We start from the raw sequence: 25,964 nt of genomic DNA, 5'->3' as shown, positions 1-25,964 counted from the left end.
ATCAAATTTTCAATATGACAGCGTCCTTCTATTGGCTGTAAGGAAGCCAATGAGCTGTTGTCCATTCATGTAGACCCATCCCTCGCTGAGATGCAGGCCAGCAAAGAGAGACCCAGCTCATTGGAGCCATCTGGTGTTCGTTTTTGGAATGTAAAATATATTAAAGTCTGAAGGAACTTTGATTCGAGGCAATAAAGTGTCTTATTGAACACTAATTGTGATATAAAAGTGAAAATACAAATAGCACAGATGTTTCTAAAATGTGCCAAATGAGACCTCGTCTCTACTTTCTGTACTAAAACCCTCTCATTTTGTTTTGCTTCGTTTGATCAAAGTCAAACTTTGCAAAGATGATGTTCACATGTTGTACTTTGATTTGATTGAGTTTAGAGCTGCAGCTGCATCATTCCACACACATACTGATCCTGAAATAGTTTGTTTTTTTCAGGTGGACAGGTGGAATTCTTTTACATTGTTTTGTCTGCCATCTTCATTTACTCTCCACCAGTAACTTATGTACTTATATTTACACATCTTAACAAATCCCACAAGTGTTCCCTTTACTATGACACCCAAAGTATTGAAATATACGTTGTGGTTTCAGAGATATAATCATTTCATTATGAGTGTGCAATTTTCGAGCAGAGACCTCGACCAGAGACCACCTTCTGTCCTGCTCCTCGGCCACCTACTGTCCTGTCCTGCTCCTCAGCCACCTCCATTACATTAATACCAGACCCACCGATCAGAACCCACTGTAAAACTTACCGAACAGCTTCAGCTCTTTCTCCAGTTTGAAACAAACGGAGAGTGATCCTTGTAGAAGGAACAGCCAACAGAGACACCTGTAGATAATCCTCAGTGAGCACGAGTCCAATACAGCGCTTTGAGGTGCCTCCAACAACACCTGTTCCACCTGTAACAACACCTGTTCCACCTGTAACAACACCTGTCCCACCTGTAACAACACCTGTTCCACTGGTAACACATGTTTCACCGGTAACACCTGTAGCAACACCTGTCCCACCTGTAACAACACCTGTTCCACCTGTAACAACACCTGTTCCATATGTAACAACACCAATTTCACCTGTAACAACACCTGTTCCACTGGTAACACATGTTTCACCTGTAACACCTGTAGCAACACCTGTCCCACCTGTAACAACACCTGTTCAACCTGTAACAACACCTGTTCCATATGTAACAACACCAATTTCACCTGTAACAACACCTGTTCCACTGGTAACACATGTTTCACCGGTAACACCTGTAGCAACACCTGTCCCACCTGTAACAACACCTGTTCCACATGTAACAACACCTGTTCCACCTGTAACAATGTATGTTCCACATGTAACAACATGTGTTCCACCAGTAACACCTGTTCCACATGTAACAACATCTGTTCCACACATAACACCTGTTCCGTCTGTAACAACACTTGTTCCACTGGTAACACCTGTTCCACCTGTAGCATCTTTTCCACCGGTAACACCTGTAGCAACACCTGTCCCACCTGTAACAACGCCTGTTCCACCGGTAGCATTTGTTCCACATGTAACAACACCTGTTCCACCGGTAACACCTGTAGCAACACCTGTCCCACCTGTAACAAAACCTGTTCCACCTGTAACAACACCTGTACCACATGTAACAACACCTTCTCCACCTGTAACAACACCTGTTCCACATGTAACAACACCTGTTCCACTGGTAACACCTGTAGCAACACCTGTCCCACCTGTAACAACACCTGTTCCACCTGTTACAACACTCATTCCACCTCCAACACACGTAAAGAAGAAGAAATGAAACATTTGGATGAAGCCATTTTTATTCATCAATAACATAAATAAGACAAATGTTTCAAATACAAGAAAATAATTAAATGACACAGCAATAAATTAAAGCTGAGTGAGAAGCAGATTTTTATTTACACACACACTCTCTCACACACTCAACACTCTCTCTCTCACACACACACTCTCTGACACACTCAACACTCTCTCTCTCACACACACACACTCACAAACACTCTCTCACACACACACACACTCACAAACACTCTCACACACACAGACACTCACTCACTCTCACACACACACACACACACACACACACACACACTCTCTCTCTCACACACACACATACACATACACTCAGACACAGACACACACACACAGTTTAAAAAACATTGTCACAGCATCAAACTCTTCAGGTTACAAAAATATCACGCTTATTTTTCCTACAGTCAGTGAACGCAGCAGCTCTCAACCCTAAATTCACATCTGAACCAGAACAATCTGAACCAGAACAATGGGAACCAGAAGCAGACAGAATCTTGAAAGATCAAACACTGATGACATCATCAGACAGAAAACAATCAGAGTTGAAAGTTGCCAAGTCACAGACCTCATCACCATCGTGTGCATCCAATCCGGAAGCAGTATCTCTGAGGTGTAGAGGAAACCAACAAACAAACATCAGGACATGAACACTGCAGGTTCTCCAGCGTGTGGCGCTGTGACCAAACGCTTTCATAGTCCAGCCGTGTGTCCACACACGCGCGCGCGAACAAAAACAGCATAGAGCGCCCCCTGTCAAAAAACACTGCACTTGTCCCACATTGTGTAGTCTTCACAAAGTTCTGGAGAATAAAAACGTCCACAGACACAAACGTTCCGTCTGTCAGCTGATTTAAGGAAATTCAGGTGTTTTGATTCTGGTCCTAGACTGGAAGAAGCTGAAGCTGCTGGAGCTGCTGAAGCTGCTAGAGCTGCTGAAGCTGCTGGAGCTGCTGGAGCTGCTGGAGCTGCTGAAGCTGCTGAGGCTGAAGCTGAAGCTGCTGGAGCTGCTGAAGTTGCTGAGTCTGAAGCTAAAGCTACTGAAGCTGCTGAAGCTGCTGGAGCTGCTGGAGCTGCTGAAGCTGCTGAAGTTGCTGAGGCTGAAGCTGAAGTTGCTGAAGCTACTGAAGTTGCTGAGGCTGAAGCTGCTGGAGCTAAAGCTGAATCTGAAGCTGCTGCTGTGACTGTGGCACACGTCGTGCTCCCACATGTTCAAATTGAAACCTCATGCAGTAAAAGCTCAGCAAATCAACAACAGGAGCATCAGAGCTGTGACACCAGTTTCTGCCATGAACGTGTGAATTATTATCCACCGTCTCTAGAGGTCATGAAGAGGTCATGAAGAGTGATTCAGAAACGTCCAGGTGATGTTTCCATGGAAACAGAGGACAGGGTGAAGAGGGAACTGCTTCTACCACAACAACAGCCTGCTGAATTATTTAGCGCTTTGCTAACCGGAGGGGGGTGGCGACATTGGTTTGACCTTTGACCCCTGGGTCCAAAGATGACCCACGATGGGACGAGGAATCAAGACACGAGTACGAGAACCGGCACAGAAACGTCAAACCCCACCGTCCACCACCACAGAGGACACTAAAGATGATGAGGTTTGGCTTTGTGGTTATGTACAGTGAGGGACAGGAGGGACAGGAGGGACAGATGTGTGGGACTGGACGACGGTGACACAGCGTTGGTGTCCAAGGTCAGGGTCAAGTCTTTGAGCGGAGAGTAGGCGGAGCTCACAGTGGTCAGTCTGCATGTGCAAAGATGGTTTCTTTTCCAAATGTCCAGACACTCGATTAGCTCCGCCCACTCTCTGTGGTCCAGCTACTGGTGGACCTCGTTGGCGATCAGACTGTCCTCCCCTGACTGGAAATCCGCCTCGTTGATGCCGGTCCCTCCGTTCAGCATCTCGTCGTCCTGAGACGACGCGCAGTCGTCCTCGCCGCCACTGCCCGGCTCGTCGGAGTTTGGGTCCTGGAGAACCTGAGCGATGTACATCTGCTGCTGCTGCTGCAGGAGGAGGAGGCGGAGCACACAGAAACACATCAGAGTTAACCAGCAGGTAACCAGCAGGTAACCAGCAGGTAACCAGCAGGTAAACAGCAGGTTAACACAACACACAATCAAGACTGAGCTTCGTCATTGGTTCTTACTGTGTACATTTAGTGTAAGTTAAGAAACACTTAAACTTTACTTAAGCGGTTTAACTAGTTAAGCAAGTTAACAACATAACTGGGTTTACTGGGTAACCGTTAACCAAAGCTAACAAGACTTTGGCAATGAAGTACAGTCACTTTCATCTACTTACCTGAGACTTGGTGGAGGGTGAGGACGAGGGACGAGTCGGACGTCCGTTCTCCACCGTGTCCACGTCACTGTCCTTTGTATCAATCTGTGACACAGAGTAAGACAGACAAAGTGAGACAGAGAGCGAGACAGACACAGTGACACAGAATAAGACAGACACAGAGTAAGACAGAGTGAGACAGACACAGAGTGAGACAACGTCCTCTATACGTAGACAATCTTTCATGCTTTGTTGACCTTGTAGTTGTGAGCGCTGAGGTACTTGAAGTATCCGAAGCAGACGTGGGACAGACAGACCACGATGGTCACGATCAGAACCACCAGAGTGAACATCGAGTACGGCGTCTTGAAACCTGTGAGTGTTAAAAACATCCTTCAAATCTTTGTCCAATCATTTTGTCTTGTCTGAAATAATAAAAATTGGACTGAAATTGACTTTATTAAGATTAATTTTGAGGTGGATTCATGAGGACATCATGAGGACATAGAGACTCGATGGCTCTATGGAGACGTACCTGTGCGGACGGTGGAGAAGAACAGCAACCAGAAGAGGCAGAGGATCGGTGCAGCCACCACCTGAGTGACAGCGCTGGAGTGGATCTTCTTGTCCAGTTTGGACGGCAGATAAGCGTAGTACATGTTGTATCTGTCCACCAGGTGTTTGAGCAGCATGTACATCAGACCTGCGCAGGACCAGCATGTGACTTAATACACCTGCACCGACACCTCTACAGGTCCAAACTGGTACTGACACTGTCTTTACAAAGATTAAGACAGAACATCTTCAAAATGATCACACTCAAAGCATGACTGACAGGGCATGTGTTCACCTCGTCATGTGTTCACCTCGTCATGTTTTCACCTCGTCATGTTTTCACCTCGTCATGTGTTCACCTCGTCATGTGTTCACCTCGTCATGTTTTCACTTTGTCATGTGTTCACCTCGTCATGTTTTCACCTTGTCATGTGTTCACCTCGTCATGTTTTCACCTTGTTCGTGTCATGTCTTCCTTGTCATGTCGTTCGTGTCATGTCGTCCTTGTCATGTCGTTCGTGTCTCCTCGGTCATGTCTCCTCGTTCGTGTCCATCAAACATTTTTTCATGTGATAAAATGACATCGTTGAAGTTTGTTGTAAATCAAAAAAATCCAGATGAATTTAAAATAAAAGGAGCATAAATATGGACAGCAGAGCGGTTTGTCCACACACGTCCACACACGTCTCAGTACTGAGGTCTTTACTACAGTCCATACCTGATGCTCTGGACTCTGTGAAGACTGAACTGACTGTTTGTGGAGACTTGAGTGATCAGTGCTAACCCTGTGTAACTGCACCAGTAGGGGGAGCAGTGTGGTGGAAACTGACCGAAGGGGACGATGATGGGACAGGTGATGCTGTACGCCATCACCACTGTGAACACGTTCATGATCCAAGCGTATGCTGCTCCAAACTGGAACTCGTAGGCCTGGTGCTGGAGGGACGACACCAGTGTTACGTCAGCATACAGTCGCAGCAGCGCCCCCATGAGGCCAACAGAGTGAGTACAACAGCAAATAAGCGGTTCAGTTTGGTTCAGTTCAGTTTCCATCAGGAATAGAACCAAAATAACCTACTCCAACTGTTCGTTACTGGCTCCACCCACAACAGTCAGCTGATTGGGCGACAGAAAAACTCTGGGTGTTAATATCCCAGGGAGGTGGAGACAAATGTCCACAGTCTGTCCAAAGACTGACTTTGTCTTTTCGAGACAAACTGAAGGAAAGAGCTGACGTATTGTTGTCGTTGTGTCCATCAGGCCCCGCCCACACTCTGACTACCCACAAGCCTGACCCAGACTTTACTGTCCCAAACTGAACCGAACCATGAAGAACACCAGACAAAGATGGACACCAGACAACAATGGACCCTAGACAATGATGGACACGAGACAACGACGGACACGAGACAACAATGGACACTAGACAACGATGGACACAAGACAACAATGGACAACGATGGACACGAAACAACAATGGACAACGATGGACAGCGATGGACACGAGACAACGATAAACAGCGATGGACACGAGACAACAATGGACAGCGATGGACGCGAGACAACAATGTACAGCGATGGACACGAGACAACGATGGACATAAGAAAACAATGGACAAGAGACAACGATGGACAATGATGAGACAACGATGGACACGAGACAACGAGGGACAATGATGAGACGAGACAACGATGGACACGAGACAACAATGGACAATGATGGACATGAGACAACGATGGACACAAGACAACAATGGACAATGATGAGATGAGACAACGATTGGACACAAGACAATGATGGGCAACGATGGACATGCGTGTCATGTGACCTCACCCTCTTGACGTTGCGGCGGTCTGCGGCTGAGCGAGCCAGGCACAGACGGATCATGTACATGAGCAGACCGGGAATCCGCAGCAGGTCCATGGCGTTCCCGATGAACGCTGACGCGATGACGTAGTTGACAAAGAAAGCTCCGTTATCTGGTAGGAAGACGCACCTGAAGGGGGCGACAGAGAGAACATGGTAGGAAACAGTTTAACATTATTTATAGAAGTCCATTAAAATGATTTTTATTGCACTAAATAAAATTGTACTACTGCGTTGAAGAAAATGTGAAATGTTAAAAAAGATAAATTGAAATGATTTCATGGACTCACTCAAATCTGAGTGTCCCATCAGCCAGGAACTTCCTGTCAAAGAGCCAGCGGAAGAAAACGTCCAGACTGAAAACAAACATCAGACGTTAGAGTGAGGTCAGCAGAGGTCAGCAGAGGTCAAAGGTCAGCACAGTGGATGTGATCACCTGCTCAGTCCCAGCGACGGCAGCAGCAGCACCATGAAGATCAAGAAGGTGTAACATTTATGCATCGTTGTCCTGTTTTCTCCTGACCTGCAGGGGGCGCAACACAGGGGTCAGACCAGGGTCAGACCAAGGGACAAAATGTCACAATGAAATTATGTTGATTAATGTTAATGTTGAGAGTGAAGGTGTGAATTTGAGAATTTGAGCTCATTTCACTTTGATTATTGGAGTAAGACAGATTTCATATATTTAAATATTTTATGAAATATTGAGAAACAAAAAAAAATCAATAAGTCAGAGGGAAATAAAGACAGGGACCAGGAGGAGGAGCAGTAACAGGAGGGGGAGGAGCAGCACACATACCTGGTCCAGTGAGCCTCAAAGAAGGCGGAGTAATAGACGATGGTCGGCAGCAGAGCAGAAAAGGCCCAGAGCAGCAGAGTCGGGAAGAACTGAGTGACAATGGGATTCTGGGAGAGGACGAGTCAGAGAGAGAGAGAGAGAGAGACGGGTCAGTAAGTCCTCTACGAGACCCACCATGACCTGAAGTGGACACATAGTGGACACACAGTGGCTGAGCTCTCTCACGTTCAGATACTCCACAGGTTTGGTGACGTTGAACTTGTCCATGGTGGAGATGATGATGGCAGGTGTGGTGAGGAAGAAGAGCAGAATGAAGAGGATGCAGTTGATGATAAAGCAGCGGATCCACCACCTGACTCCGCCCAGGGACAGATGCTCCCTGCAGGAACACAGCAGGACACAGTGTGAGCTGATCTAAAAGGGTTTAAAGTCTGGTTTCAGGTGGGCGGAGTTTGTGGACGTACCAGCGGACGTTCTGTGGGTCGGGCGCGTAAGAAACGCTCCAGCTGTGGACGTGAAGAACCTCGCTGAACTGAGAGGAACGTGGCTCCTGGCGACAGCGACAACCCTGAACCTGACACGCGTTAAAGTCCTTCAGAATACTGTGGGTCACAGAGGGGCGGAGTTACACAGAGGGGTGGAGTCACACAGAGGAGGAGTCATTAGATGCTTGGTGTGATCCATAGATTTGTTGACGTGTTATTTTGTTTTTAATGTAAATGTTTTGACCTGACAGTTTGAAAGTTTGTATATTATTGTTTTATTTATTTTAACTTTGAATTTTAGATTTATATTAAAGTCGCACGGTCATTGTATCTGTATTTAAATATAATATGTACATGTATGTATGTATGTATGTATACATCCTTGCATACTTGAGTATTGAGAAAGGGCCACAGACTTCTGCCAGAAACAAGGTTAGCATAGGGGCGGGGTCAGGGGCGTGGCTCACCTAGCAGTCATTGCCTCATTCTGGAAGGTGACAAAGGCCATGCCCAGAGGTTTGGTGTGAACCTTCTCCTTCTCCTTCCTGTACTCCTCCTTGAGCTTCGCCTCTCTCTTAGTGTAGAAGCTGACCGCCTCCTCCTGCACAAGGTTAGCATGTTAGCATTATCTGAGGCTAAACACACAGAGTTAGCATTATTTGAGGCTAAACACACAAAGAGTTAACATGTTAGCATTAACTGAGGCTAATCACACAGAGAGTTAGCATGTTAGCATCAGTGCAAAAGTTAATCTGAGGCTGAATACACAGAGAGTTAGCATGTTAGCAGCCATGCTAAAGTTTCAGGCTGATCGAGCAGATTTTATACTTTTACAAAGTGAAATTGCTAAAATAAAAGCTGATGAGTATGTTTATTTGAGTGTGGGGCGGAGCTTAAGATTGAGCAGAGTGTGGGGTGGAGCTTCACCTCCTCACAGCCAGTGATGGTGCAGCAGCAAAGATGTCCACAGGGTTTGGGGTTGATCATCGTGGGAACGTGTTCCTTTGACATCAGGTCAGTGAAGAACTTCTTACTACGCTCTGTCTTCTTCCTGTGACACACACACACACACACACACACACACAAACTGAGTTGTGAATGAAGACCAGAGGTGATGATGTCACACTGGGCGTGACTCTGTTTCCCAGCATGCACCAGGCCATGGCAGTGGGGGCATGTCTCACCTCTCAGCATTGAGAGCCATGAGTTTGGCCACGTTATAACAGATTCTCGCCTCCAGCACCGTGCAGTTCTCATAGGCCTGTCTGAAGACACCAGAGGACAGAGACAGTGAGGAAAGAGACATAGGGGACAGAGACGGTTAGGACAGAGACAGTGTGAGGACACTCACTCAAAGTGCTCTTTGATCTGTGTCTCCTCGGCGTATTTGGAGATTCCGTTGATGAATAAAGTTCGTTTCACCTGCCAGACAAAAAACAACAGAGATGAACAAACACAGAATATCCCTTTAATGGACTCATGTGTCCAGAGCTCTGTGTTTGTTACCAGGTCATCCTCTTTGTAGTGCATCTTGGACGTGTGTCTCCTCATGCTGTAGACAGTGAGCAGCAGATACATGTAGGCGAACGTGGTGTGGATCCACAACAGTTTAGTCCTGAAGAAAAGAAAACAACAAGAAAACTCTGAGCTGCTGAGCTAGGCTAACACTTCCCCATGCTAAGTTAGGCTAACACGCCCCCCTGCTGGAGCTAGGCTAACACATCTCCATGCTTTGTGCTAAGCTAGGCTAACACTTCACCCTGATGAGCTAGGCTAACTCTTCCTCATGCTAAGCTAGGCTAACGATTCCCCCTGCTGGAGGTAGGCTAACACTCCCCCCTGATCTCAGTCTTTGTGCTAAGCTAGGCTAACACTTCCCCTGCTAAGTTAGGTTAACACTTCCTCCTGCTAAGCTAGGCTAACACTTCCCCCTGCTAAGCTAGGCTAACACTTCCCCCGCAAAGCTAGGCTAACACTCACTCAGACTTCAGGTTAGCGATCGTCGTTCGTCCAAAGCTGTAGGCGTTGTTTTCTAGAAGAAAAAAAAACAGCCAAAAATGGCTTAGTTTCTGATCATCTACAGTCACAGGTCAAAGGTCAAAGGGGAGCTAAAGACATGATGCCCTTAAAGGAATAGTTGAGGTTTTTTGGAGTGTGGTTGTATGAGGTACTGACACATAAGCTGGTTCTAAACAGCAGGGGGCGCTGACAGGCGTATTCTACATATTTAATCAAACGTGTGCGCCGTTTGTGGCCACACCCACTCTTAGTTAGAGGGCACAAGGAAGGTCAGGTGTGTACGCGAGAACGTAACAGACTCAACTCTCTACACTGAGGCTTTTCTACCTGCTGAGCCTCGTTCTCCTGATACTACTGAAGCACACACACACACACACACACACACACACACACACACACACAGACGTTACCTTCATCAGATGGAGGTCCAGTGTCTCCTTGGCTTAGAAACACATCTGTACTGATAATTCTGACTACGACCAACGAGACAAAGGCATGAAGATGGTGAGAGGAGACCTTAGGGGTCAAGAGGTCAAGGTCAGAAACCAGCGACCTCTACAGGTGCGCTGCAGTCGTTCTTACCCAGCAGGTCTCCAGAGAGGTTGACGGGGAGGACGATTCCAACAGAGAGGACACCGACGACCACGAGCAGGCCGATGATATGGCGCTGGAAGGACAGGTAGTGGATGGCGTCCTCGCCACATTTCTCTCTGATCTCTTCATCCCTGCAGGAGGACGGAGTCAACAGAACAACTAATGACTCAAAACATACAGCTCTTTAACCTGCCACCAGGGGGCATCTTGTTTTATTACACAAGAAGAAGTGAGGAAACATTACAGACTGAACCTTTAATACTCACTTTATTCTGAAAATGGCCGTCAGCCACGAGCAGAAGCCCTGCAGGTAAAAGACAATTCATACAGGTGAGTGGGCGGAGCTTCAGATGAGAAACACACAGACACACACACACACACACACACACACACACACACACACTTACGTTGTCTCTCTGGTCAAAGTCCAGTGAGCTGGACACGGACGTCAGACGCTCGTAACGCTCAGGAGCCTCTGAATGCATCGCTGATCCAACACTGAAGATATAAACAGGAAGTCATTAGCTAAGTGTTAGCATGTGGTCACTGTGACCTCTGCATCTGACTGGTTAGCTCCTCCCACACAAGACACCAAACACAGAGGAAGCTAACAGGAAGTTAAACAAACACTAACACCAACAAAGTCCTGTTTCAGTCCAGGTGTCCTCAGGTGTCCTCAGGTGATGTTCTAAAGATAATGATGCTGATGACCAAGCTCTCAATGTCCACAGTCTTCACCCTGAACACGTTTATCACATCACACACTTGACACGTGTCCACAGATGGACACTGGACATCCGTCAGGTTAGCTAACACGCAAGCTAGCACGTCACAGTGTTAGGACACATGGACACAGACAGACAGACTGTTACCTTTTCACTGGCTCATAGTTCACTCTGTCCCTCCTCTGACTGATGAAGACAGGTGTGTTAGCATCACAACAGTTCACACACAGAGGCACGCACACAGACACACACCTCATTCTGGTCCCCACACACACACACAGGTCAGTTGTATCACGTATGGAGGGTGATTAGTGCCAAACACAATGTTTTCTCATCAGTGTATATTTGCCCTTCAGGTCACATGACCCTAACCCTACACAAACATCACCACCTGAAGAAGAAGACATTGTGACGAACCAATCACAGGGCAGAGAGGAGGGGCCTAACATTTTCAAAATGACATCATGAGACTGAACTTCAGTATGGTTAGCTTAGCATTAGCTCCAGGAGAGTAGTTAGCTTAGCATTAGCTCCATAGTTTATATTCACACTGCAGATGTAAAGGTCGTTATCTCTGGTGTAGGGGTCATGTGTGTTTACCTGTCTGCGTCGGTGACAAGAGCCAAACGTCCATAATCCCACGCTACTTTACGCAGAATGGAAAAGACAAAGAGCAACACCTGGAGAAGAAAGAGGAGGTCAGAGGTCACATACACAGCATGGTCACCATGGAAACAGTTCTGTGTCTGAACATCATAGTGCAGCTCCCACAATGCAAAAGGACTTATATCTGCTGACTCACTTACTGTTGTCAATGCATCTGTAAGATCTGTGTCACAGCAGGTTCTGCTGACTCACTGTCTGTGAACTCTTGTTTTGCTGACTGAGTTTCTTGATGACTCAGTGTCTTGATGTCTTAGTGTTTTGCTGACTCAGTGTTTTGCTGACTGTGTTTTGCTGACTGTGTTTTGCTGACTGAGTTTCTTGCTGACTCAGTGTTTTGTTGACTCAGTGTTTTGCTGACTGAGTTTCTTGCTTACTGTGTTTTCCTGACTCAGTTTCTTGATGACTCAGTGTTTTGCTGACTCAGTGTTTTGCTGACTGAGTTTCTTGCTGACTGTGTTTTCCTGACTCAGTTTCTTGATGACTCAGTGTTTTGCTGACTCAGTTTCTTGATGACTCAGTGTTTTGTTGGCTCAGTTTCTTGCTGACTGTGTTTTGATGACTCCGTTTATTGCTGACTCAGTGTTTTGTTGGCTCAGTTTCTTGCTGACTGTGTTTTGATGACTCAGTTTTTTGCTGACTCAGTTTCTGGACGACTCAGTGTTTTGCTGACTCTGTGTCTTGTTGACTCAGTGTTTTGCTGACTCAGTTTCTTGTTGACTCACTGTTTTGTTGGCTCAGTTTCTTGCTGACTGTGTTTTGATGACTCCGTTTATTGCTGACTCAGTGTTTTGTTGGCTCAGTTTCTTGCTGACTGTGTTTTGATGACTCAGTTTTTTGCTGACTCAGTTTCTGGACGACTCAGTGTTTTGCTGACTCTGTGTCTTGTTGACTCAGTTTTTTGCTGACTCAGTTTCTTGATCGCTCAGTTTCTTGTTGACTCACTGTTTTGCTGACTCCGTTTCTTGACGACTCACTGTTTTGCTGACTCAGTTTCTTGTTGACTCAGTTTCTTGACGACTCAGTGTTTTGCTGACTGTGTCTTGTTGACTCAGTGTTTTGCTGACTCAGTTTCTTGATGACTCAGTGTTTTGATGTCTCAGTGTTTTGCTGACTCAGTTTCTTGTTGACTCACTGTTTTGCTCACTCAGTGTTTTAATGACTTAGTTTCTTGATGACTCAGTGTTTTACTGACTCAGTTTCTTGATGACTCAGTGTTTTGTTGACTCAGTGTTTTGCTGACTCAGTGTTTTGCTGACTGTGTTTTGCTGACTGAGTTTCTTGCTGACTCAGTGTTTTGTTGACTCAGTGTTTTGCTGACTGAGTTTCTTGCTGACTGTGTTTTCCTGACTCAGTTTCTTGATGACTCAGTGTTTTGCTGACTCAGTTTCTTGCTGACTGTGTTTTCCTGACTCAGTTTCTTGATGACTCAGTGTTTTGCTGACTCAGTTTCTTGATGACTCAGTGTTTTGTTGGCTCAGTTTCCTGCTGACTCAGTGTTTGGATGTCTCAGTGTTTTGCTGACTCAGTGTTTTATTGGCTCAGTTTCCTGCTGACTCAGTGTTTGATGTCTCAGTGTTTTGCTGACTCAGTTTCTTGATGACTCAGTTTCTTGCTGACTGTGTTTTGATGACTCCGTTTATTGCTGACTCAGTGTTTTGTTGGCTCAGTTTCTTGCTGACTGTGTTTTGATGACTCAGTTTTTTGCTGACTCAGTTTCTGGACGACTCAGTGTTTTGCTGACTCTGTGTCTTGTTGACTCAGGGTTTTGCTGACTCAGGGTTTTGCTGACTCAGTTTCTTGTTGACTCACTGTTTTGCTCACTCAGTGTTTTACTGACTTAGTTTCTTGATGACTCAGTGTTCTGCTGACTCAGTTTTTTGCTGACTCAGTTTCTTGATCACTCAGTTGCTTGACGACTCACTGTTTTGCTGACTCAGTTTCTTGTTGACTCAGTTTCTTGACGACTCAGTGTTTTGCTGACTGTGTCTTGTTGACTCAGTGTTTTGCTGACTCAGTTTCTTGATGACTCAGTGTTTTGATGTCTCAGTGTTTTGCTGACTCAGTTTCTTGTTGACTCACTGTTTTGCTCACTCAGTGTTTTAATGACTTAGTTTCTTGATGACTCAGTGTTTTACTGACTCAGTTTGTTGATGACTCAGTGTTTTGTTGACTCAATGTTTTGATGTCTCAGTGTTTTGATGCCTCAATTTTTTGCTGACTCAGTTTCTTGATGACTCAGTGTTTTGATGCCTCAGTTTTTTGCTGACTCTGTTTTACTGACTCCGTTTCTTGTTGACTCAGTGTTTTGCTGACTCTCTGTCTTGACTCAGTGTTTTGCTGACTCAGTTTCTTGACATCAGATTCAGGATCAGCTTTTCCGGTGCGGTAACGTATTGTGTCACTTCCTGTGCTTCCACTGGTGTTACGCTGTGTGTCTTCTGCGCTCTCTGCGGTTTTCTATCTACTGGAACGATCGACTGTTCTAACTGAACAAACACTCGTTTTTATTACTAATACTAGTACTAAGACTAATATTTTCACCCACTACTTTTGCTCAAACTCTATCGTTTACGTAGATCACGTACGGTGTTTCTCTCTCTGCTAGCGTAAAGTTAGCTTAGCAGCGATGGCTTCTCTCTCTCCCTCTCCTTCTCCTTCTCTCTCCTGTGTTGTGTGCCACATGTTTAGCTACTCCTCTGCCTCCTTTAGCGATAACAGTACTTGTAAAAAATGTAGCTTACTGGCTAGGGTGGAGGCGAGGCTTAGTGAAGTAGAAACTCGGCTCCGCACCATAGAAGCTAAATCAGTTAGCCAGTCCCCAGTAGTCGGTGCGGACCACATAGCATTAGCTCCCTCAGCAGCTCCTGTGCAGCCGGGAGACAAACAGGGCAGCTGGGTGACTGTCCGCAGTAAGAGGCGTAGTGTTAAGCCTAAGAGTCCTGTCCACCACCAACCTGTTCACACCTCAAACAAGTTTTCCCCTCTCAGCACCACACAGACTGAGAAACCAACTCTGGTGATTGGTGACTCCATCCTGAGGAACGTGAAAATAGCGACGCCAGCGACCACAGTCAGGTGTTTTCCCGGGGCCAGAGCGGGCGACATAGAATCTTATCTGAAACTGCTGGCTACAGATAAACGTAAATTCAGTAAAGTTATTATTCACGTCGGCAGTAATGACACCCGATTACGCCAATCGGAGGTCACGAAAGTTAATGTTAAGTCCGTGTGTAGGTACGCACAATCTATGTCGGACAACGTAATTTTCTCTGGTCCTTTGCCCAATGTGACCAGTGATGACATGTATAGCCGCATGTCGTCATTCAATCGCTGGCTGTCGAGGTGGTGTCCAGAAAACAACATTGGGTTTTTAGATAACTGGCAAAACTTCTTGGGGGAAACCTGGTCTCATGAAGAGAGACGGCGTCCATCCTACTTTGGATGGAGCAGCTCTCTTATCTAGCAGCTTAGGGCATTTTATTAGAAACCCATGACAAACCAGAGTTGAGACCAGGACACAGAGTTGCAGTCTTCCATGCTTCTCTGTGCTTCTTTTCAAGCAGTCACCAATTAAAAACCCTATAGAGACTGTGTCTGTCCCTCGACCTACTAAAGTAAAAACTAAAGTAAATAAATCAATAACAAACAGAAGAGGAGTTAGACATTCTAACTTAATAAAGATTAATACTAACAATAAAATAGAGTCAAATAATACCACTTTTAAATGTGGACTATTAAATATTAGGTCTCTCTCCTCAAAATCTGTTTTAATAAATGATCTAATTTCTGACAATTGTATTGATTTATTCTGTGTAACTGAAACTTGGTTACATGAAGAAGATTACGTTAGTCTAAATGAGTCAACTCCACCCACTCATGCTAATACCCATATTCCTAGAAGCTCAGGCCGAGGAGGAGGTGTAGCAGCCATTTTTAATACTAGATTATTAATCAATCCCAAACCCAAACCAGGATATTCATCGTTTGAAAGCCTTATTCTTAATCTAGCTCATCCTAGTTGGAAATCACAAAAACCAGTTATGATAGTCACAGTTTATCGTCCACCTGCACCTTATTCAGAGTTCCTGTCAGAGTTCTCTGAGTTCTTATCTGAGTTAGTGCTTAAGACAGATAAAATCATAATTGTAGGGGATTTCAACATCCATGTAGATGTTGACCGTGATAGTCTTAGCTGCGCATTTAACTCGCTGTTGGAATCAATAGGTTTTATTCAACACGTTAATAAACCAACTCATTGCCTTTATCACACCCTCGATCTTGTTTTAACTTATGGTATTGATATTGATAACTTAAACATAGTTCCTCAAAACCCTCTCCTTACTGATCATTATTTACTCACATTTAATTGTACAATAATGAACTACAATAACATAAATAAGAAATACTGTCTGATAATAATATGAATACATTCAAAGAGACAGTGCAACCTTTATTTAACTCGGTGCCATATGTCAGTACATCTGAAGGTACCTTTAGTGATTTTACTCCCGCCCTCATAGATAACCTTGTTGATAGTACAGCAGCCTCACTGCGTACTACATTAGATTGTGTTGCCCCTCTGAAAAAGAAGGTGGTGAATCAGATGAGACGAGCACCATGGTTTAACTCCAATACTCGTGCTCTTAAACAGACGTTACGTAGATTAGAAAGAAAATGGCGTTCCAATAACCTAGAGGAATTTTATATAGCCTGGAAAGATGGTTTTGTAGCTTACAAAAAAGCCCTACACAAAGCTATAGTGGCCTATTATTCTTCTCTAATTGAAGAAAATAAGAATAATCATAGATTTCTTTTCAGCACTGTAGCCAGGCTGACACAGAGCCACAGCTCCACTGAACCATCTATTCCTTTAACACTGAGCAGTGATGACTTTATCAACTTTTTTGTGAATAAAATAACATCAATTAGAATAAATATTGATCATCTCCTCCCTCATATTGGGACTGACTCATCTTTTAGCACAAGAGCTTTAGAAGCACCAGGTGCACAGTTAGACAGTTTCTCCTCTATAGATCTCCCTGAGTTAACATCATTAGTTTCATCATCTAAGCCATCAACCTGTCAGTTAGATCCTATCCCCACCAAACTGTTTAAAGATGTCTTTCCTTTAATTAACAGCTCTATATTAACTCAAATTAATCTATCCTTATTAACTGGATATGTGCCCCAAACGTTTAAAATAGCAGTTATTAAACCCCTTCTCAAAAAAGCGACCCTTGACCCAGATAATTTAGCTAATTACCGACCTATATCTAATCTTCCCTTTGTTTCTAAAATCTTAGAAAAAGTAGTTGCTAATCAATGATGTGAATATTTGCACATTAATGGCCTGTTTGAAGATTTTCAGTCAGGTTTTAGATTAAACCATAGCACAGAAACAGCACTAGTTAAAGTTAGTAACGATCTTCTCTTGGCCTCAGATAATGGTCTAGTTTCTTTACTTGTCCTGTTGGATCTTAGTGCTGCATTTGACACCATTGATCATAATATTCTACTGCAGAGATTGGAGCAGACTCTTGGTATCACAGGTGCTGCCCTCTGCTGGTTTAAATCATACTTATCTGATAGATTCCAGTTTGTTCATGTTAATGATAAAGCCTCACTACAAACTAAAGTTAATTGTGGAGTTCCACAAGGCTCAGTGCTTGGGCCTATACTTTTTACCTTATATATGCTTCCTCTAGGGAACATTATTAGAAAGCACAACATACACTTTCGTTGTTATGCAGATGACACACAGCTATATTTATCAATGAGGCCGGATGAAATAAATCAGGTTGTTCAACTCCAGGGATGTCTCAGAGACATTAAGTCCTGGATGACCTGTAACTTTCTACTTTTAAACTTTTATACTCGGCCCTAAACACCTCAGAGAAAAACTTTCTGAGCACATTGTCACTTTAGATGACATCACCATGGCTTCCAGTTCCACTGTGAGGAACCTTGGAGTTACTTTTGACCAGGAAATGTCATTTGATTCACACATAAAACTCATTTCCAGAACAGCCTTCTTCCACCTGCGGAACATTATGAAAATTAGAAACATTCTGTCTTTACAGGATGCTGAAAAACTAGTTCATGCTTTTGTTACATCTAGATTAGATTACTGTAACTCCTTATTATCAGGATGTTCCAACAAGTCTGTTAGAACCCTTCAGTTCATTCAAAATGCTGCAGCACGAGTTCTGACAGGAACTAGAAAGAGAGACCATATAACTCCAGTGTTAGCTTCTCTACACTGGCTCCACCCACAGTTTAGAATTCAATTTAAAATCCTCCTCCTCATGTACAAAGCACTTAATGGTCAGGCCCCTTCATACCTGAAAGACCTAGTCTTACCTTATCACCCTAATAGACCGCTTAGGTCACAAAATACAGGCTTACTTGTGGTTCCCAGAGTCTTCAAGAGCAGAATGGGAGGCAGAGCCTTCAGTTACCAGGCTCCTCCTCTCCTGTGGAACCAGCTCCCAATGACAGTTCGGGAGGCGGAGCCTCTCTCTGTATTTAAAGTTAAACTTAAAACTTTCCTTTTTGATAAAGCTTATAGTTAGAGCTGGTTCAGGGAAACCTGGACCAGCTCTTAGTTATGCTGCTATAGACCTAGACTGCTGGGGGATTTTCCTGTGGTGCACGCACATTCACTCTCTCACACTCAGGATATGATTATGACTATTTATATGTCATTAACCTTGTCTCTTTCTCTCCCTAGTTTGTGTATTTCCTTCCTTCCCTCTCTCTCTCTCTGTATTCTCATCATGCAGGTTGCGGGACCAAGATCCAGTTTCTGAGGCTACCCACATCATCACCATTATTATTGTGCTATAATTAAAAAGTCGATATCATTAACTGTATGAACTTGTAACTTGATACAGTTACAGATACTGCTCCTGGTCTCTCTCTCTCTTCTGTCTCTACCTCATCTCCCTCTTGTCCTTTCTCTCCCCCCTTTCTGTCCTCCACCTCTCCTCTGTCCCCGATTTTCCTTTCACCCCAACCGGTCGAGGCAGATGACTGCACATTTCTGAGTCTGGTTCTGCCAGAGATTTCTTCCTGTTAAGAGGGAGTTTTTTCTCTCCACTGATGCCTAGTGTTTGCTCATTGTGTGAACTGTTGGGGTTCTCTGCTCTCCTTGATGTTGTCTATGTACAGTGCCTTGAGATAATGTATGTTATGATTTGGCGCTATACAAATAAAATTGAATTGAATTGAATTGTTTTGGGGACTCAGTGTTTTACTGACTCAATGTTTTGATGCCTCAGTGTTTTGTTGACTCAGTGTTTTGATGTCAGTGTTTTGATGCCTCAGTTTCTTGTTGACTCAGTTTCTTGTTGACCCGCTGTTTTGCCGACTCAGTTTCTTGTTAAATTGCTGTTTTGCTGACTCAATGTTTTTCTTACTCAGTTTCTTGATGACTCAGTGTTTTGCTGACTCAGTTTCTTGTTGACTCACTGTTTTGCTGACTCCGTTTCTTGACGACTCACTGTTTTGGGGACTCAGTTTTTTGCTGACTCAGTGTCTTGTTGACTCAGTGTTTTGCTGACTGTGTCTTGTTGACTCACTGTTTTGCTCACTCAGTGTTTTACTGACTCAGTTTCTTGATGACTCAGTGTTTTGATGCCTCAGTGTTTTGTTGACTCAGTGTTTTGCTGACTCAGTTTCTTGATGACTGTGTCTTGTTGACTCAGTTTCTTGTTGACTCGCTGTTTTGCTGACTCAATTTCTTGATGACTCGATGTTTTTCTTACTCAGTTTCTTGACGACTCAGTGTTTTGCTTACTCAGTGTTTTGCTGCCTCAGTTTTTTGCTGACTAGGTTTCTTGTTGACTCAGTTTCTTGACGACTCAGTGTTTTGCTGACTGTGTCTTGATGTCTCAGTGTTTTGCTGACTCAGTTTCTTGATGACTCTGTGTCTTGTTGACTCACTGTTTTGCTCACTCAGTGTTTTACTGACTCAGTTTCTTGATGACTCAGTTTCTTGCTGACTGTTTTGCTGACTGAGTTTCTTGATGACTCAGTGTTTTGCTGACTGAGTTTCTTGCTGACTGTTTTGATGACTCAGTGTTTTGCTGACTCAGTTTCTTGATGACTCAGTGTTTTGCTGACTCAGTGTTTTGATGCCTCAGTGTTTTGCTGACTCAGTGTTTTGATGCCTCAGTGTTTTGCTGACTCAGTGTTTTGCTGACTGAGTTTCTTGATGACTCAGTGTATTTCTTACTCAGTTTCTTGACGACTCAGTGTTTTGCTGACTCAGTGTTTTGATGCCTCAGTGTTTTGCTGACTCAGTGTTTTGCTGACTCAGTTTCTTGATGACTCAGTGTTTTGATGTCTCAGTGTTTGGCTGACTGTTTTGCTGACTCAGTGTTTGGCTGACTGTGTTTTGCTGCCTCAGTTTTTTGCTGACTCACTGTTTTGCTCACTCAGCGTTTTACTGACTCAGTTTCTTGATGTCTCAGTGTTTTGCTGACTCAGTTTCTTGATGACTCTGTGTCTTGTTGACTCACTGTTTTGCTCACTCAGTGTTTTACTGACTCAGTTTCTTGCTGACTGTTTTGCTGACTGAGTTTCTTGATGACTCAGTGTTTTGCTGACTGAGTTTCTTGCTGACTGTTTTGATGACTCAGTGTTTTGCTGACTCAGTTTCTTGCTGACTCAGTGTTTTGATGCCTCAGTTTTTTGTTGACTCGCTGTTTTGCTGACTCAGTTTCTTGACGACTCAGTGTTTTGCTGACTCAGTGTTTTGATGCCTCAGTGTTTTGCTGACTCAGTGTTTTGCTGACTGAGTTTCTTGATGACTCAGTGTTTTGCTGACTGAGTTTCTTGCTGACTGTGTTTAGATGCCTCAGTTTTTTGTTGACTCACTGTTTTGCTGACTCAGTTTCTTGTTGACTCACTGTTTTGCTGACTCTGTTTCTTGTTGACTCACTGTTTTGCTCACTCAGTGTTTTGCTGACTCAGTTTCTTGTTGACTCAGTGTTGTGCGGACTCTGTGTCTTGCTGACTCAGTTTCTTGCTGACTCAGTTTCTTGACGACTCAGTGTTTTGCTGACTCTGTGTCTTGCTGACTCAGTTTCTTGTTGACTCAGTGTTTTGCTGACTCAGTTTCTTGACGACTCAGTGTTTTGCTGACTCTGTGTCTTGCTGACTCAGTTTCTTGTTGACTCACTGTTTTGCTGACTCAGTTTCTAGCTGACTCACTGTTTTGATGCCTCAGTTTTTTGCTGACTCAGTTTCTTGATGACTCAGTGTTTTGCTGACTCAGTTTCTTGCTGACTCTGTGTTTTGCTGACTCACCAGAAAGCACATGAAGTCGAGGGCCAGGACAGTGGGAACTCCTCCAAACGGCAGCCCCTGCAGCACTGTGCTGCGGATCCGTGCCGAGTAACAATATTCTGTGGACTTGCTGTGAAACGAGCAGTTGTCCAGACCACCACATGCCTGGCTGTTGCTTAGTGTTGCCATGGTAACGATCAGCACTCTAAGCAAGTGCTCCCTTCCACATCTTCAAAGAGAACCTGGTGGAGGACATGAACATGTGACGACATTTCAATCAACAGTGTTCATGTTTTACAGGGTATTTGTAAAGAAATACTACAAACACAACTGACAAATAATAATAAAACATGAAAACACTGTACTGTAAAAAACACTGAAACTGTACTGTAAAAAAGACACTATACAGTACTGTAAATAACACTGACACTGTACTATATAAAACACTGCACTGTAAAAACACACTGCCACTGTACTGTTAAAAAAACACTGACACTGTACCAAAAAACTAACACTGTACTGTAAAAACACTGACAGTGTACTGTAAAAACACTGACAGTTTACTGTAAAAACCACTGACACTGTACTGTAAACAACACTGAAACTGTAAAAAAACACTGAAACAGTACTATAAACAACGCTGACACTGTACTGTAAAAAACACTGCACTGTAAAAAAGACTGACACTGTAGTGTAAAAACACTGACACTGTACTATTAAAGCACTGAACCTGTACTGTAAAAACAGACAGTGTACTGTAAAAAAAACACTGACACTGTACTCTTAAAGCACTGTACTGTAAAAACCACTGACACAGTACTATAAACAACGCTGACAATGTACTGTAGGAAACACTGTACTGTAAAAAAAACTGACACTGTAGTGTAAAAACACTGAGACTGTACTGTTAAAGCAGGGAACCTGAACTGTAAAAACAGACAGTGTACTGTTAAAGCACTGAAACTGTACAGTAAAAACAGACAGTGTACTGTAAAAAAAAACACTGACACTGTACTCTTAAAGCACTGTACTGTAAAAACCACTGACACAGTACTATAAACAACGCTGACAATGTACTGTAGGAAACACTGTACTGTAAAAAAAAACTGACACTGTACTGTAAAAAACACTGACACTGTAGTGTAAAAACACTGACACTGTACTGTTAAAGCAGGGAACCTGAACTGTAAAAACAGACAGTGTACTGTTAAAGCACTGAAACTGTACAGTAAAAACACTGCCACTGTACTGTAAAAAACACTGCTACTGTGCTATAATAAACACTGCTACTGTACTATATAAAAAACACTCTCCTGTAAAAAAAACCCTACTGACAACGTCTTGTAAAACCACTGTAAAAAACACTAACACTGTACAAACAACCCACTGACAATGTACTGTAAAAACAAAAACCACTGACACTGTACTGTAAACACTTCCTGGTATGAGAACTGCTCATACCCGGTTGCTCGCGTACTTGAGAATTGGAACAGAACTTGGACTGAGGCTGATGACGTTTTCACAAGTACAGACAAGTACAGACAAGTATGGATATTGAGAAACAGTCCAGCTTTGAGTGGGACCCAAGGATGTATTATAAGAACTGGATAGAGCACCGCCCCCTCTGCCTTGAAGACAATGTTGTCATGGTGGCCACTCGTAGTACTGCAACAAACAATATTGATGTGGCCCATGAACATAGGCATGTATAGATCTTTATCTTCAATATTTTTATTTCTCAGAGTGACGGCACAGCGGTGTACGAGCACAGCAAAGCGTGGTCATGTGGCGTCTCTGGAACGGCTACTGTCAGGGAACCGTACGATGTGAAAACTTCATAAGAAATGTGAATAAATGAAGGCAATGAGGGATTTTCTTTTACATTTTTTAAAATATTACGACAAAACAGGTTTGAGTTAGTCATAGCTCATTAATATTTATTTTCAAACTTATTATCGATGTATTAATGAGCTGCTGTGTGGATTCATACTGACATCACAGTGTGAACACAGGGCAGATGAAGGTGTGATGCATTGAGACCTGCGCTCACTTCACCACTGATGTCTTATCGTCACTGTTGTCCGTCTGTTCATGGTTACTGATAAATGTGATGAACACATGAATTGGAGTGACAGAATCTGGAGTTAAAAGTAACTACTTTCAACACGTTGTTATTGTTCCTAATAATATGATCGTGAGTCTGCAGGTTTTCTGGCCTGACTTTATTTTAATATTTTATTTATATTTACCATACATTGTAATTATAATGATAAGTTAGCTTTATTTGTAAATCACATACAAAAACAGAAATGTGAACTTTGAAATTTAAACCAAAATACAAAGCATAGAAATTAGACCAAAAATCATATTCATGGTTAATATTTAATGGAATTGTTTTTAAATCGTCATAAAAGTACTTAATGTTGTCATTATTTGGACAATAATATATAAAATCCCTCAGTTCTGTGACTGTTATTAGCATGCAGTATATCAGTGAACAGAAAATCAAGCAAATAGCGTCCAAGAAAACAACATCATTCCTGTAACAACACATATAAACTAATATTCACGGTCAATTAAATGAACCATTAAATTGATCATTTTAACCTGTAATGACGTCATTATACTTTTCAGTTTACTGTATTCACTATTGTTGGTTTTGACATTCATTTACAAATCCATGGTTTAAAGACCGAAACTAACGTGACATCGGTATTCATGAAATCCACTTGCGCACGTCAGTAGATTACTCCCATCAGGACGGGGACGTGTCCCCGGGCTCCTGCTACATGGGGGCCGGGGATGTGTCCCCAGGCTCCTGCTACAGTTGAGGATGGGGGACATGTCACCAGGATCCTGTATATTGTAGTTTGGCTCATTGTGTATTGCAATGTCTTTAATTTCTTTTAATTTTTAATTCTATTTTTTTTGTATCGTGATTGTATCGTATTTTATTTGTATTTTACAGTGGAGGACGGGGACATGTCACCAGGATCCTACTACAGTGGAGGACGGGGACATGTCCCCTGTGCTAACCCTGACCTCATTGTAACCCTACAACATGAGTTGTACCTGGAGCACACACACACACACACACACACACACACACACAGTAACATTGCTGTGAGTTAAAGGCACAGTATGTATGCTTACAATAGTCTTCTTTAAATGAGTTAGTTAACTTTGGTTAACTTCACTTTGATAACATGAACTAGTTAATGTCACATTGTCAGCATCATTGCTGAGTTAGATTTGATTTGTATTAAGACTTTATTTAATATCTGAATATTACTTAACTGTGTGTGTGTGTGTGTGTGTGTGAGTGAGATAACAGCATGCGTGTGTGTGTGTGTGTTCCCTGATATCAGTGTGTGTGTGTTACAGTAAAAACAACAACACCTTTAAACCATGAAAACGTTTCATTTGAACGTCACACAGCTCAGTGCTGACAGAGAGCGCCCCCTGCTGCTGAGCACCAGCCTGACATGACAGATTTTAACCACTTCACAAAAGACTCAGTAAATAAAATCTTGGTCACATGATCACATCTTCCTGTCACTGTTAAACAGACTTTTGTAAAACACTCACTCTCCCACACCAAAGTCCACTGCTGCCTTGTGTGGTCACTTTGTGTCACTGCACTAAACATGAACGTTGTGTTCCTGACTTTACATCAATAAGAAAAGTAAAAACACAACAATCACTGTAAGTCATGTTTCCCTTAAGCTTCCCCTTAACTGTGGACAGTGAATGTAGATGTTAGTGTGGTGAAGTGATGAATCATTCACCTCTGACCTCACCATCAAAGATGGTCACATGTTCTCCTGTTAGCTGTCATTAGCCAGTGTTAGCGGTCTTTCGCCAGTGTTAGCAGTCTTTAGCCATCGTTAGCAGTCGTTTGTCAGTGTTAGTGGTCGTTAGCTATCATTACCCAGTGTTAGCTGTCATTAGCCAGTGTTAGCAGTCTTTAGCCAGTGTTAGCTGTCATTACCCAGTGTTAGTGGTCGTTAGCTCGTGTCAGCTTGTCCACGACTGTACTCAGTGTTTATTGTCTCTCTGTCTGCTTCATAAACTGCTGCTTACATACATCTATGGATGTGAACAGCGCCACCTACAGCTCGTCACAAACCTGATTTGTTGCTACTGTAAAAACATGTTAGCCAAAAATGGCCGCCTCTGTATAGCTGAAATAAATGTGACTTTAAACTTATTAAAAATGATTTTACACACTGGACCTTTAAATGATGTCACTGGTCTTATATTGATGATGAAGATGATGATGATGTCGCACCTGCAGTCACTCAGACCTCAGGCCGAACACAGAGCATCAGAGGCGGAGCCGCGGGGGACAGACAGACAGAGGACAGACGGACGGCTCCGTGTGTCCTCTACGCACACATTACATAAACACCCCCCCCCCCCCACCCCTATGTCGCCTTGATGGATGCTGGTACCGGTACCGGCGGAGCAGCAGCAGCGGCCTGTCTCTGTCCTCAGCGGCTCAGACAAAGCCGCGTGAAGCCACAGAATAAAGCCCATAATCAACAAACCTAATTAGAATAAAGCCGGTACCTGCAGATCCTTCCCCGATGAAAGCACCGAGCCTCACACTGTCGCCCCGCCCGCGTCCTGCCGCCGCAGCGCCATCACAGGAGCACGAGCTCCGTCAGTCCCGAGGAAACACGAGCTCCGAGGCCGTGGACCGTGAACGAACCTCCGCTCAGTCCGCTGCTGCTCCGCCGGCTGTCGGTGTCAAAATGGATGCGGCGTCCGATTATAGAAACACAGGAGGAGGAGGAGGAGGAGGAGGGGGGGTGGGGTGGAGG

The 25,964-nt window shown here is 43.8% G+C and overlaps 1 protein-coding gene across 2 annotated transcripts; it reads right to left on the bottom strand.

Moving 5' to 3' along the window:
• Nucleotides 1-1,819: 1,819 nt before the first annotated feature.
• On the bottom strand, nucleotides 1,820-25,912 carry LOC131467241 (CSC1-like protein 2). Of its 2 annotated transcripts, XM_058641036.1 has the most exons (23): nucleotides 25,711-25,912; nucleotides 21,160-21,380; nucleotides 11,782-11,861; nucleotides 10,864-10,954; nucleotides 10,723-10,760; nucleotides 10,445-10,587; nucleotides 9,824-9,875; nucleotides 9,350-9,458; nucleotides 9,195-9,265; nucleotides 9,028-9,108; nucleotides 8,771-8,894; nucleotides 8,311-8,444; nucleotides 7,823-7,960; nucleotides 7,584-7,737; nucleotides 7,359-7,465; nucleotides 6,996-7,082; nucleotides 6,850-6,915; nucleotides 6,527-6,689; nucleotides 5,523-5,628; nucleotides 4,673-4,840; nucleotides 4,395-4,510; nucleotides 4,159-4,242; nucleotides 1,820-3,860 (listed from the first exon to the last, which is right to left on the bottom strand). In XM_058641036.1, the coding sequence occupies exons 2-23, from the start codon at nucleotides 21,325-21,327 to the stop codon at nucleotides 3,675-3,677; spliced, it is 2,466 nt and encodes an 821-aa protein (XP_058497019.1). In that variant the 5' UTR covers nucleotides 21,328-21,380; nucleotides 25,711-25,912; the 3' UTR covers nucleotides 1,820-3,674. The 2 variants fall into 2 exon arrangements, with proteins under 2 accessions (XP_058497019.1, XP_058497020.1); XM_058641037.1 differs by lacking the exons at nucleotides 21,160-21,380; nucleotides 25,711-25,912 and adding an exon at nucleotides 11,988-12,247.
• Nucleotides 25,913-25,964: the final 52 nt, after the last annotated feature.

Source organism: Solea solea, chromosome 10, assembly GCF_958295425.1.
Source record: "Solea solea chromosome 10, fSolSol10.1, whole genome shotgun sequence".
Taxonomy (NCBI): Eukaryota; Metazoa; Chordata; class Actinopteri; order Pleuronectiformes; family Soleidae; genus Solea; species Solea solea.
Note: the sequence above shows the minus strand (reverse complement) of the source record. Positions and strands in the feature narration are given on the sequence as shown.

Coding starts and splice junctions, on each gene's coding strand:
- LOC131467241 (XM_058641036.1), bottom strand. CDS start 21,327: ATGGCAACACTAAGCAACAGCCAGGCATGTGGTGGTCTGGACAACTGC. Junction 10,588..10,722: donor ACGGCCATTTTCAGAATAAA/GTGAGTATTAAA, acceptor GTCCTCCTGCAG/GGATGAAGAGATCAGAGAGA. Junction 4,511..4,672: donor CTTCTCCACCGTCCGCACAG/GTACGTCTCCAT, acceptor TAACACTCACAG/GTTTCAAGACGCCGTACTCG.